General features: G+C 40.4%; 1 protein-coding gene across 2 annotated transcripts in view; it reads right to left on the bottom strand.

Annotated features, from left to right (window-relative positions):
- cntnap2a (contactin associated protein 2a) overlaps positions 1–14504 on the bottom strand; it is a 358406-nt gene that overhangs the window by 39353 nt on the left and 304549 nt on the right. For both annotated transcript variants that reach the window (XM_031282240.2, XM_031282241.2), the window contains exon 18: positions 4588–4758. In XM_031282240.2, the coding sequence (XP_031138100.1) occupies positions 4588–4758 (171 nt within the window). The remainder of the gene's footprint in view (positions 1–4587; positions 4759–14504) is intronic.

Here is a 14504-nt window from a genome sequence, read left to right as displayed (position 1 = left end):
TTTGCGTGAAAGATCACTGCTTGTGTTGCTGTGCATATATGTGCGTTTCAATTGCAGTTCTTCTGGCAGTATATTATCTCTTCGATTTCTCCTCTGTTATACTTGCTAATTCTTTGTTGTTTGTCTCATTTTCTTTGTTAGCCTTTTGCTCTGTGTTTTCCACCCCTGGGATGGCTGGAACAGTCCGGCCCTTTTATGGTGGGAAACTCTATTTAAGTGCAAGCCACAGCAAACCTGCTGCTGTTGACGCTGAAACAAGATTTAAAGCAAGTTTAAGCATCTCTTTGTGACAAAAAGGCTCTTCAAATTGCATTTTTGTTATGCTAATCAGCAAAGAACCTGCATGTTCACAATGCAAATTATGTTTCTTAGTATGTACATAGAACACACATGAACTTTTGACAGTTTTTAAAGAGGAGTCTGAAAAATATATATTCTTAGTAGTGGCTGTTTTTCTCTAGATAACTACATATTGCTTTACAAGTCAGAGAAACATTTGACAACTTCAGAAAGCTAGAGATGCATAGACCACTGCTAAACTTCAGATGTAAACTTTGTGTCCGTCTGGCCTTCACATAAAAAGGCAATAATTCTATTTTATAAGCCGAGGTTCTCAGCTGGATCCCTGACTGAAAGTGTTTATAACCTCTGGGCGAGACTATCGCTGAAGTTGCAGCCTCTTAAAGACCAAAAACATGACACATACATACTTTCCACTGAGCACCCCAGAAGTCAAGCATTTCTGTATTTAGGGACCTTTTAATCTGTCCTCAACCCTGTTACCAGTCCAGTTCACATGGTTCTGAATATGTCTTCAATGCTGCCTCTCATGTGTCTATGCCTACTTCTTAAACTCCAAAGAGGAATAGTGTCCACCTGATGGCTTTGAGTCTGCTGAGGTCACAGTAATTCGTGATTTGTACAAGGTCGTGTGTGTGTGTGTGTGTGTGTGTGTGTGTGTGTGTGTGTGTGTGTGTGTGTGTGTCTCTGTGTATGTATCTGTAAGTGTGTGTATATGCTTTGAGCTCCTGCAATGGCACAGCTACGCTATGCTGGCCTAATGCTAGTCATTTCATGCCTTGACCGGATTGCAGCAGATACAGTTTTTGCACCAGCAAGCGAGGGCAGCGATTATGTGTGTGTTTATGTGTTTGTGTGTGTGAGTGTGTGTGTGTGTGCATGCAACTTGCTTTGCAAGTGTGTGGCTTTACCGTGTGCTGTGGGCAAAATGCAAGATGATAGCAAGGGAGAGGGGAGTGGAAATCGATGTGGGGGCATTTTGAGAGCCTCGACAAACGCACGCACGCACGCACGCACGCACACACGCACGCACGCACGCACGCACGCACGCACGCACGCACGCACGCATGCACACACTCCCCTGGCCTGCTGTGCAGCCGTGACAGACGAGATACTTGCTGTATCTTTGTATGTATTTGTGTGTATGTTTGGAAGACAAATACCAAACCCCAAACTTCTCACTGTACTTGCATGTAGGGTCTCAGCACATTGTTTTGTTTCTGCACTAATAAGTGTTTCGCATGCATTGGTGGTATGTATATGATTGTGCAAAATCAAGATCAACTGTAGGAAAGAATTGGGAAAGAAAATGAAAAGGGCCACAAACCAGCTGACATATTGTGACCCAGTGTAATGGCATTAAAAAGCACCTTGGTTCAAAAATCATCTGATTACTTTGTGTCTATTCACTGGTTGGCATTTTGACACAAAATGGCGGGCCAGGCGCACCAGCAGGAAATGTTAAGGGAGCGCTTTTTTTACACCCAATGTTAAAATCCCTTTGAATCCCAATGAAATGCAATTAGTTATCTATCGACAGCCATGCTGTGCCATGAACCCCCTTCACAATGCAGCTCTGCAATTAAATTGAAGCCTGAGATTTTAACATTCTTGATCATTGCGGCTCCAGCAAGGCCGCTGGGATGTTAATTTGAGGCGCTGGAGCAAGATCACAGAAACTTACTGCGTGACATGTCAATCATAAGTCTCAGAAAGGACTTAGAGAATGTGAAATGGGCTGGTGCAAAGCTGTCCCATTTATTTTGGGATTTAAAACACTTCTCCTCTCCTTTCACATTTTCCTCTCCTCTGTCGCCATCTCTTCCATTTCTTCGACTTAATAGGTCTATAAGAGCATTGTCTCTTTTTTGTATTTCGTCCATCTAGTAAGGGTTTATAGCATAGGAACTGCACAATGCACTAATTCAGGTAGAGAGACAAAAAACAGTTAAGACAAATAATTAAATACTTTGTTACTTTCTACATTGACTATAACCAATAAGGTGGAATAATAAACATCGCAATCACGTAATACAAATTAAAAGTAAGATTTAGAGACCCATTACAAAGGTGTGGGCATCATTTCAACAAGATTATTTTGGTATGTGTCTACTTTTATACAACAGTTCTGTTGTATCTCGAGAATATCAAATCTGAAAGCGTCTTAGCACGATAAGGCCCCCATGACTGAACACCCTCTCAACTGGTGCAATGGTTGCTTTTGTGTCTATAAGAAAAGCTATGATGTCTTAGGGCTGGGCTCTTGCTTCTCTTCTCGTCTGCTGCTCTCAGGACACGGGAATCTTTCCATCTCTGCTGCTATAAGATCTGAAAGCAGATGATATTATATATTATATATGAATGGATAGATAACAGATTATAATATATATGATACACATATGGTTATATTCAAAACAAAGTTACTATACTACTATAACTTTATTGAACAGCCTCCTGTAAAATGTGCCCACATGCAGTTCGTTTCATTTCATTTCTATGGATTGGTATATATATATATATATATATATATATATATATATTTATTTTTCTCAGAAACATCTAGACTTGGACTCCAAAGCTATCCATAAATGAATAACTCATTTAAAAATAATTTTGTGTCAGAAGTTTAGCAAAAAAACGTGGAGTAGGGTGTACAAAGTGTTTTTATAGCAGCATTACTCTTTAATAAGTGATGATAAAATATTAAACTCACCCAGTAGTTCCTCTCTAATCATTTGCTGATGACATCATCTGATGCAAGAACATCATGGTCAAGCCAGAGGGGGCAAAAGGAAGGGTCCAGCAGAACAGACAGCATGTAGACTGTGTCTCCAACATTGGGCTCCAAAACGTCTACAAGCCTGTCAGCTGGCCAAATAATCTTGGTGATAGACACAGCTCTTTATGTCATTAGGCCTCGAGAAGACTGTTGTGTCTGTAATTTTCCAAATGAGTGATGGCTTCCACAAGCCTTAAAGCTGAACTCCATCTGACTGATGTTGCTGAGGGAATACTGCGGTTGGCACCATATTCTGCCCCAAAAGCTCCTTTCAACCCATAGGTGGAGTGAAGCAAACAGCAAAATGTGTTCACCCTAGCCATTGGGCTGTTTAGTGTGTTTATCTCTTTCAGCCCATCACAAATAGCTGTAACGGATGTGCAAAACACTGCAGGCAATGTTTTCATCAGTTATTCTCAAAGGATTCCATGTCAGCTTGGTAATTATCTCCTCTTCTCATAGGGTGTGGTCTTCCAGGTCTTCTTCTTCACTTTCAGCTGAGCCCACAGAGGGAACACAGACCGTGAAGGACCTCTTCATATTTGAAGCATTATCACAGATGATGTAACTTTATGCTTTATTAAATAGTTATCACAGTGTGTTCAAACGTGTCGCTTTTCTCTCTCGCTGCTGTGAGATCCTGTAAATCTGTCAGGGCTTAGAGGAACAGACTGTAGTTTTGAACTCTGGTATTTTGGCATGAGAAGCTTGTGAAAGATAAGGTTTGCTAAAATAAGCAGGCCACACCTGTTATTCTAATGTGTCAAATAAATATCTAAACACATCTTATGTTGCTCATCTCATTTTCAGGTTGTAGCTACAGAACGTCAAGTAAGAAAACTGTAGTGATTCTGTCCTCTGAGTAAACAAAAAACAGATATCAATTGAATATTGATATTTGAGCTATTTACTATCTTTGTTATTGTAAAAACAGTTGATGTAAAACTGCACATGCTTTCTGGGTGGGAAGACTTCCGTCTCTTGAATGTGGGCAGGTACACTTGAGTGTGTACCTGCACACATTCAAGAGACGGAAGTGTGTGTATGTGCGCGTGTGCGTGCATGCGTGCGTGTGCATGTGTGTGTGTGTGTGTGTGTGTGTGTGTGTGTGTATGTGTGTGCGTGCGTGTAAGAGAGAGAAAGAGCAAGAGCGAGAGAGCTTGTGTTTTGTCAACCCTGAAAAGGGTGATTTGGTTAAGCAGAGGTTTATAATGGACATAATTATTGCACACACCAATTACCTTAAATAAATGATTGCTCTCTCTTGCAATCACACAAAGTAGTGCGCCATAATCAGGAAGACAATTGACTGCTGCTTATGAGTGCATGTGCATCAGTGTGTGTGTGTGTGTGTGTGTGTGTGGTGATTACACCCAGATTACACCCAGCGCTGGATAAAACCTCACACTGGGTTAGATAAAGAGTCAGAGTAAGAGAGAGAATAAGAGCGACAAACAGAGAGAGAAATGACTCTCATGCACACAAACTATCACTCAGATGCATCTTACATTTGAGCTCCAAGCGGATGAAGTCGGTGTTGCCCAGGTTTTCCAGAAAGACGCCGTAGGATGCGCTGGTCTTAAAATAGAAGGAGATGTCGGCGCTGGTCTCACCCTGGAAAGTGGCAAAGTGCAGGTAGGATGACGGGGTGGTGAACGATGCAGCGTTCCAGTAGTTATCTGTGGAAAAATAGATATAATCACAACTCTGGACCAGCCCATCCGGCATGCACCTACTGTACTGTACCCTCCATCAGCACTGCAGCACACACAGCCCACACAAAACCCATTCCAAACTGATAAGCTGCAGAATAAATTCATTGTAGAAATGGTTTTATTTCAAATGGTTATGCATCCATTTTCATTTCATTCCAAAGAGCTGCCAATCTATTTGGGATAAAACAATGTTATCTCACGTCCAGTGTCTAATGTGGCTCATTTAATATCTCCTCAGCAGAATTATTTAATCACCTAATACTCTATTTCTGTGCGGAGGTTTCAACATGGGCTGTAATTTCCTGCAACTTCAATACTACTCAATATAAGGTTGATCATATCATAAGAGAGAGAGACCATTTCTTTTCTTCTAAATGGAGGATCTAAGAAGGGGACAATGGTACATGGATACGGTGCTGTGGGATTTTTGATAACAACTTTTCTAATGACTTTTAAGAAGCGAAACCAGCGGCTGCTAATGAAGACAAAGTAGCAGCATGCTAAACAGCTGCTGATGAATTATCAGACTGTGGTTGATGAAGTGACTTCTCTGCTGTCCCCTCTCCTCTCTCCTTGCCATGTCTCTGTCTCGGTCCTATCACTCAAGGAAGATGAAGAGTAGTGAGGAAAAGAAGGGGAGGAGGAGGAGCAGAGGAGAAGAGAGTGTGAAGAGGACAGCTGAGAAGAGAAGACAGAAGGCCAGGCACGGGTGAGAGGATAGAATATTGAAGAGGTGATGGAAAAGAGGAGAAAAAAGTCATGCAGAGGGCAGATGACAGGACAGGAGGAGGAGGAGCAGCTGGTGTATGAAGGGCAGGAGGAAGAGGGGAAAAGTGATGGCTAATGTGGTATAAGCTGTGTGAGATCTCGTCGATGCCTCAGAGGATTGGCCTCAGACCCTCCAGAATAACCCTGGATGCACGGTGAACCTGAGCAGTGCAGCAGAGGGGAGAAATATGTGTGTGACCAAGACGTGTGTGTTACGGCTGCAACTAATAATTAATGTAACTGGCATCTACAATATGTTATCACTAATTCTCAGAGCCCAAGATGACATCGTCAACAGTCTCAAACCCAAAGATATTCAATTTATGATGAAAGTCATTTTTTTCTGGATAAATGACTAATATTTTCAACCACCCCTTTGCTTCCTTTCAAGTGTGAGTTTGTACCGCTTTATGTGTGCATATGCGTTCACATACATGTCGTATGTTTTTTTTCGTGTGTAAGTGCATGCCTGTAAGTGTAAAGTAGGTATGCACCCGTGTCCATGCATCTCTGTGTGTTTGTGTGTGCTTCTTCTGGCTCTGTGCGATAAGCCCTCCCCAATGACAGGGTTGAGCTTCTCCCCTCTCCTCCTTGCCTCACATCCTGTCACCAGGGGCAAGGGCAGATAGCGGCCAAGCACAACACACAAAACACATGCAGAGACACACACACACACACACACACACACACACACACGACCACCTACTGATGCTGTCTTTGTGATTAGTGTGTTTGAAGTTGGAATACTGTTGATTTCTCTACGGGAGGTGCAGCCAATTATTGAACGGGTTAATTGAGGACTAAAACAGGAGGTCTGCAGAGGCCAGAGAAATAAATAATAATGTCTACTATGTTGTTCCGTCATAGCAAGAAGGGCCACATATTTGGTAAAAGTCAGATGCACAATTACTAACTGATTGCAAAGGAAGTACAGGGATTCAAATAATAAAACAAAATAATGATGTTATTTCACAAGAAATAACCAAAAGTTACAGGAGTAGAGCTGAAAAGCATATTGATGTGCACACATGCAAATCATTTTCTTTTGTGCATACTGCATAAACAAAATCAGCCCTCACAGTACAAATATGACATCATGAATACACTAACAACATAAAAAAGTCTCATGTGCTGTGATATCTATTTGTATGCACAGAATGAGACATTAAGAGCTTAGAGTGAGAGAGTAAAAAGAAGGCTGACAAAGACACAGAAGCAAGATGGACACGAGGATATAGAAATACAGCCTGGAGGCTAGTCACGCTTCAGAAGGAGGGAGAGAGAACAAGAGGAAAAGAGGGAAGTGGGAGGAGGTTAGAGAGAAAGATCTCGACATGGATCTATGGTGTGAGAAGGAAAGGAGAACAAAACATCAGGGGGTTGACAGAAACTGAGTGTTGGAGAGAAAACGCTGTTAGAGGATTAAACATGGAAGCCAAATCATAAACCTCTGATTGCCCCTGTGCCAGATCCACAGATGTAACTGGTTGGCTAAGCTCTGTGGCACATTTATCACTTCCATATTGAAATGTTTATCAAACAAATGTTTCAAAAACTGATCCAGCACATAAATGTCTGGCTAAGACACCACAAATACTACACTGGTAACACGCTTAAAGGCAAGGCAAATAAAGTGTATGCAAAAGATTTATTGACCAAAGTTCTATAAAATGAGATTGATATTAACTGAGCTACCTGCAAAACCAAACAGCCTTGGGAGACAGAAAGTTCATTCATGTGTTACTATAACCTCCATTGTTCAATCAAGCCATTCTCCCTGATGTATTCATATATAGAAGAATTACAGTATATAAAAACAAAAGTCAACAGGTGGTTTTCAAGTGAAAGTGGTTTTCTTCAGAAGCCATTTTTCTCTGTCTAATTGGTTCTCAAGGTGACGCGAATGCAGAAATTCACATCCTGTTGTCACTTCCTCTCCTCGATGCCCTTATTCTCAATGTGTGGTGCACTACTGTAGACAATATACCCATGAGTATCTCAGATCTTCAGGATGTATATGGCCTCTGTTGCTAAGCTATTCGATTGATAGACACTTAAGTTAATTTACTGGAGAAGCAGAATAATGGTCGATTAATTTTCATTTTCTTTCTTTTTTCAAAGTTTAGACCAAATGCTCTATGATCTTAGGAGTCTTCTGTTGCTTGGTTGTGGCCTCCAATATCTCCTATCCCAGTGCATCTTACATTTAATTACTATTTAAAATGCTTCACAATGCATACAAGGCTGGAGTACTGCAGCATACAAAAAAACAAAACCCCATAGCAAACCAGACCTGTGTGGAAAGATCACTGCTGCTGCATGAGAGGACAACCATCAGTTAGCAGCATGTGATAATACAAAATCCAGTAAGTGCCCACGACCCAGATGCCGATTAATGACGTACACCACACAACAACATCGGGATTGGTAGCTTTTATGCTCTGGTTTGTTGGTGTAGTGACCATGGAGCCTACAATATAGCAACGACTTGATCTGCACAGTTTTCAAGGAGAAATGAATGGGAGTATGTTTGATGTATAGCTACTTATAAGTTTTCGTGAAACCAAATTTGTGAAAACATTATAGCCAACCTAGTGGCAAGGCTCTATGAATGACAATGCTTGTCTGTTGGCCTGTTGACCGGTCCATCACTTTGGGCCAGAATAAAATATCTCAAAAATTATTGGATGGACTGCCATGAAATGTGGTACAAACATGCATGCCCCCCTAAGGATGAACTATAATAACTTTAGTAATCCACTGACTTCTTAGCTAGCGCCATCGTCAAGTCAAAAACGTCAGTCTGTCCAGTACTTGGTTTATGACCAAATACCTTCAAACTAACGACATCCCCATGATTCTCACCTGCACTTGTGTTTAAAGATAATTACCTAATATTAGCATGCTAAAATGGAAAACTAAGATAGTGACCATGGTGACATTAACAACAACAACATTAAACATGCAAAACATTAGAAGTAAACCAAGAACCATACTTCAACCAGACAACACAAGTTGAACACCCTTGCAGGGATCAATATAGATGAATTACGAGCGTAACCAAGAAAAAACTGAGCACATCTGCAGCTACCCCAAACGCTTTACCAATCATTATCCCTTTTTTTGCACTAAATACGTAGATGTTCTTTACAAGCATGTTTTGGACATCTCTTGGACCCATCAACTCATTTGACTGAAACGTGAAACACTGAAAACAGCTGCTGACCTCTGGATTAGGCCACAGGGACTCATGTAAAAAAAAAAAAATAAAAAATAAAACTCAAGCCCACTGAACTGTAGAGGCTGACATGATGTGTGATACAAGGTGAAGTTTGGGTCTGGAAGCCAACTAGATAATTCATCCGTCCATGCTTGACCAGATGGGTTATGAGCCAGTACCAGCAGATGGTATGCATGACTGACTGCACTGTCTCAGGTCATTAATTAGGACATTTTCAGGCACCCACACAAACATGCACACATATCATATACATTATAAATGCATGTACACTGTTGGCTGTAGGTATAATAGACAACACTTTCTACCACAATCGAGCGTAATAACAATAATATAAATAACCTCATCTTCACACAAACTGCATGTACACTGTGACGTGCATTATGACTATAGATCGTGACATTTGGGATCTCAGGCTTGCTAGAGCACAAATTACTTAGTTTTTTCAGAGCAATCACATGCTGTGCCATCTCATTTAACTTTTCCACTTGCTACTTATTCTGCTACCTACTTCAGATGCAAAAGTTGTTCAGGGCTTTTTCATCAAAGGACTAAGAATAGTGTCATCCCCCAGGGCATGGCTCAGATAGCATTGTTCAAAACATAACACTTGAACCTACCGGTACATACAGTATATTTAGTTCTGAAATATGTTCATCTATGGCACAAGACGCATATACATCTGCCATGCTCATTTCTACATTTCCATTGAGACCAGTATGTCATCTGATCTGTGTGTAATTGGTGTAGGTTATGTATGTTTACAGAATATATAGCATTTGAAACTTCAGGTTATACATTTGTCTTTGTCATTTAAGATCTGCAAAGCCTTTATCAATCTCACTTTGTGATTAAGTTGCTGGTCATACATTTTTAGCACTAAACCTTGAGCTTTCTAATCGACAACATATGCATGGAGAGACTACAGGAAATAAAAGACAGAAAGAAAAATAACTATTATCTATTATTTACTTTCTTTAAATTATTCGTCATGTATAAATAATCATTAGAGAAAGGAATATGTGTAAGCTGTCTTTTTCATAAATGTAAGGCTATGCTAAAATGTATATGTGCATACAGTATGGGACTGTAAAGTGTTTTGGGTAAAAACATCCACCAAGTGTTATGCACAGGTATAAGTATTATATGATGGGAATTAGAAAAAATCTTGTGGGGTACCCTGGTGGCTCACCTGGTTGAGCGTGCACCCCATCATCATCTTTTATTTATTTTATATAAACTATATTTATATAACTGACCTTTGCATTTACAGCTTTGTCGACTGTTTTTGATGACCTGTTCTTCTGTCTATTGAATCATTACCATGTAGGCAGCTACACATCTACTTTTAATAAGCTGCATTTGCAATATTAATGTAATACAAAGGCTCATCTTTTTTATTTTTTTTAGCAGATTATCACTGAAAATTGTCAATATGTTAATAAAAAAATTAAGCTTTTTACGCTCTCATTTATTCACTCTACCAGTCTCCCGCTATTACTGAACTAATCATATCATCCTTAAATATACTACATCACAGTGGAGTCTAATCACCAAAGATTCTTTACAATTCACTTTATTGTGCACCATGTAATACATTTATTTTTCACTCTAATGAAGTCTCTACTGAAATAGTTAAATTACAAAGTACTTGTGTTACAAATGGTATTAAAATCTGACTTTAACCCACATTTTTACATTTGAATGTCTTTTTACACCTAAAAATATCACAATTTTAAATACAAAAGTAATGAGCCCAATGTAATCCACACCAGACCCTCAATGTCTTAAAAAGCATGCTAGAATCACATCAATTACTAATACATTATATGTGGGCACATGAACAGTGACAAATGTGCACAAACCAATTAATTAGTTTTGAACTATCATAGTAACCCTTGTAAGTTTTCATTTGTGGTCAGTCATGAGGCCAAGCATGTCTCATAGCAGGTGCATTACATAGAACACATACTGCTTTGCTTAATTTGCTGTCATTTAATTTCACTCCCATCTATTAAAATGTCCAAACCCTTTTAACATCAATAAATGGGACTAATTCCCCTCTGTCTGCATGTGACTGTATAGGCTGCCATTAAACTAGCCATGGAAATGGGCTTCATTAATGCTGGAGCACGCATACACATGCCCGAGCACCCCGAGCACGCACGCACGCACGCTCGCACACACACGCAAAGTTGCACTCTTACTTGCTCTTGTGCCCACCACCAAAAGACAGACAGAAACACACACACACACACACACACACACACACACACACACACACACACACACACACACACACACACACACACACACACACAGGCGTGCACACGCGCATACACAGAGACACATAAGTACCTCCTTACTAAAACTTTCCCTGACTGCCCAATACATTAGTCATTTGCCTATGAAAACCCATTATATGGCAGCCAATCATCATTGCTCTTACTGAGACAGAGCTCCATGCACTGTATGAGAAGCATCAATCATACACGGAGTACCTATTCACGTGTGACATTTTTAATATATGTTTAATATGCCTTAATGGGCCAATATATAATGTATGCTCCATGTTTCGGTGTCTTGGCCAGCACTATTGCAAACATTCCTCAAAGTCATCTTCATTTTAAAGTAAGTTTGTTAATTTGGTCACTCAATATAAAAGAGGATAACTCTCTCTTTGTCTCTGAAACACACTCAAACACACACAGTGGATGATAGAGTAATACAAAGAGAATAGGACTCCAGAGACAGAAGGATCCATCTTTGGTAATTGTGTCTGCCATACTGCTACATGAAAGAGCCACACACACAAACAGATGTGATGTCATGGGTCATTAAATCATGGTTTGTTTGTATGTTGGCAGCTCTGTGATGAAGGGACATTAGTGAGAGTGGCACCAGATTGTTGATGAAGGGACCATAATGAGTGTGACACTGGCGAGGAGTGAGGGCAGGTGTTCTGTTATGTTCTGCACCCTCGACAGAACCAGGTCACTTCCTGTCGCCCGGATGAATGGATGGACGGACTGATAGAGAGTGAAAGAATCCCTGCGTGAGAGTAAACCATATCTATGGTATTCTTAGCTACAGTATATTCCTTTGTAGTTTTAAACTGTTAAACATGCAGAATGCACATATCTACACTCACATACCACTGAGATTGCATAGCTCTACTCTATTATTCCCTTTAGTATGAAAAATGACCAGTCAATAGACAATATATGAAGCATTATTATTGTAATGATCATGCTGCCCTGCACTAAAGATTAAATCCATGTTTGCTTTTCCTCTCCAAAGGATATTACCTTCCAAGAAACCTCTCTGGTACTTTGTTACATCACACAGCAGATTCCAACATTACTTCCTCTCCATGTTGTCTTAATCCTATGAGATAAATAATAATAATATTATAATAATAATAAAAATTTCCATGGGGATTCCACTTCTCTAACATTTAATATGAATTTCCATGAACACAATTCTAAGATGCACGAGACATAAAGGCTTCTGGTATCGGTTGATAACTCAAACTTGCCGTGAACCTAGACACCCGTTTGATTACATAGACTCATGCATTAGGCACGGTTACGGTCTCGTTCAGTAGCCTGGTGCTCGGTCTCCTCGTCACAGCCTACCTACCATGTAACAAAACATTTAACTTAACATAACTACCAAGATAACATGACGTGTACTTGTATGTGATATTCATCGGTAACGTAGCCTATGAATTTCTATGTACCCAATCATCTAAGATGCCTGAGAAATAAAGGCTTCTGGGATCGGTGGATAACTCAAACTTGCCAAGAATGGTGAACCTAGACACCCGTTTGATTATATTAGACTTGAGCGGTTGCACGGTTACATTCGGTCTCGTTCAGTAGCCTGGTGCGCGGTCTCCTCGTGACAGCCTACCTACCATGCAGCCTGCAACATTCACTTCTCTAACATTTAACTTAACATAACTACCAAGATAACATGACGTGTATTTGTATGTGATGTACTTCCCCATCGATAATGTGTGAATTGCCATGAACACAATCATCTAAGATGCACTAGAAACAAGGCTTGGTTAATAACTCAAACTTGCCGAGAACCAAGACACCGCTTGATTACATTAGACTCGAGCGGTTGCACGGTTATATTCGGTCTCGTTCAGTAGCCTGGTGCGCGGTCTCCAAACTCTTCAACAACTCTTTCGGTCTAGTCGTGCTGCTCGAGGTAGCCCATTTCCTGATTGATTCTACCACCACTCCAGTGGAGGCGCTAATGAGGTAAAAAAAACAGGAGTGAGTCGGTTCATTAACGTATGGCACTCGATTCTCCTGGTTCAGTGACACGACTCGGGTTAATTAACCGGCTCTTCGGTCAGTTCGTCAACACTACCTGGTGTGCATGCAAACATAGAAAACAATAGTTTTGGGTGCTTTTGGTGTGCATCACAAGATGGTATGTGTTTTTCCAGCCCTGCAGCTACTGAATATCCTCTTGTAATAGGAGCTATTCCTTATGGTTGTGTGGCAATACATCACTAGGATAAGCTTTCCATTATCCATTTGAATTTTATGAGTTTGTGTGAAAGCCCACTCAGATTCAGAATGAGAAATGTTTAATTTCGTCAAGTATATTGTAGCATGCATCCGGAATGTGATGCAAGCAATGTAATGCATAATTCACGACGACCTGACACAAACACTGCAAGACTGACAGACCACGGCTAGGTTCAGGACAAAGGGAAACAGCACAGGCTCATGAGTTTGGAGGAAAGAGAGGGGATCAATATGATAGAGTGGACGACTCTGTGTCTTCCAGATGACCCAAAGTCCCACAGAGAGCAGCGTGCCAGCACTGATTAGAAGAATAGACAGGAAGAGGAACAGCAAATATTAAACTGCCTCGCAGGGTGTGTTTGTGTGTGTGTTTCTGCAGTATCTGATATCTGATGTTTACCTGAGACATAACCAAAACTACAAGGACTAGATAGAAGAGAATAAAAGGATGAGAGGAGTGTTTAGATGGAATGTCTCTGGATAGAGTTCTGATACGTTATCTGGCCACACACACACACACACACACACACACACACACACACACACACACACACACACACACGCATGTGCCTACAGACACAAAAACACACGTATGCAGGAGTGCACAAAAACCCACACACATACTGTAGTCATTTTTCACAGCAGAAAGCCAAGTCAAGATAAAGCAACTGTTTCTTTGAATGATCGGCACAATGTGAGTATGAGCAATGTGTTATTTTCACACTCAAGTGCAAGCCCAGAATAACAATGTGCCCAATCGTATTCAGGGATGTATGAAAATGTTTCTCTTGTTCTCTCTCACGATAGTTTTTAATTAAGAGCATATTCAAACCATCAGCAGATAATTCAAATCATCAAAACAGGGTATGTTACTTTCCAAAAGTTTGGTTAACAATGTATTGTACAGTACATACTAACATTTCCACTGGGATTAGGCATGAAGAAAGAGGCAAACTATTCTTCAACATGAGGAGAGTGAAGATAATCAAAGTACTCTTTCCCTTTGAATTCTATTGGTTGTTTAAGTTACAGCTTTGTTAATTTGTTAAGGTAGAATAAAGTCGCCTTTACTGCATGACTTCACCACTGTGACACTTTTTTGTTAGCTTTTTGGTAATTAACATCACCTCACTGACTGGATGTGTGTAAACTGA

Source organism: Sander lucioperca, chromosome 1 (assembly GCF_008315115.2).
Source record: "Sander lucioperca isolate FBNREF2018 chromosome 1, SLUC_FBN_1.2, whole genome shotgun sequence".
Classification (NCBI taxonomy): Eukaryota; Metazoa; Chordata; class Actinopteri; order Perciformes; family Percidae; genus Sander; species Sander lucioperca.
The sequence above is the reverse complement of the archived record's forward strand: the minus strand, read 5'-3'. Positions and strand labels throughout refer to the sequence as shown.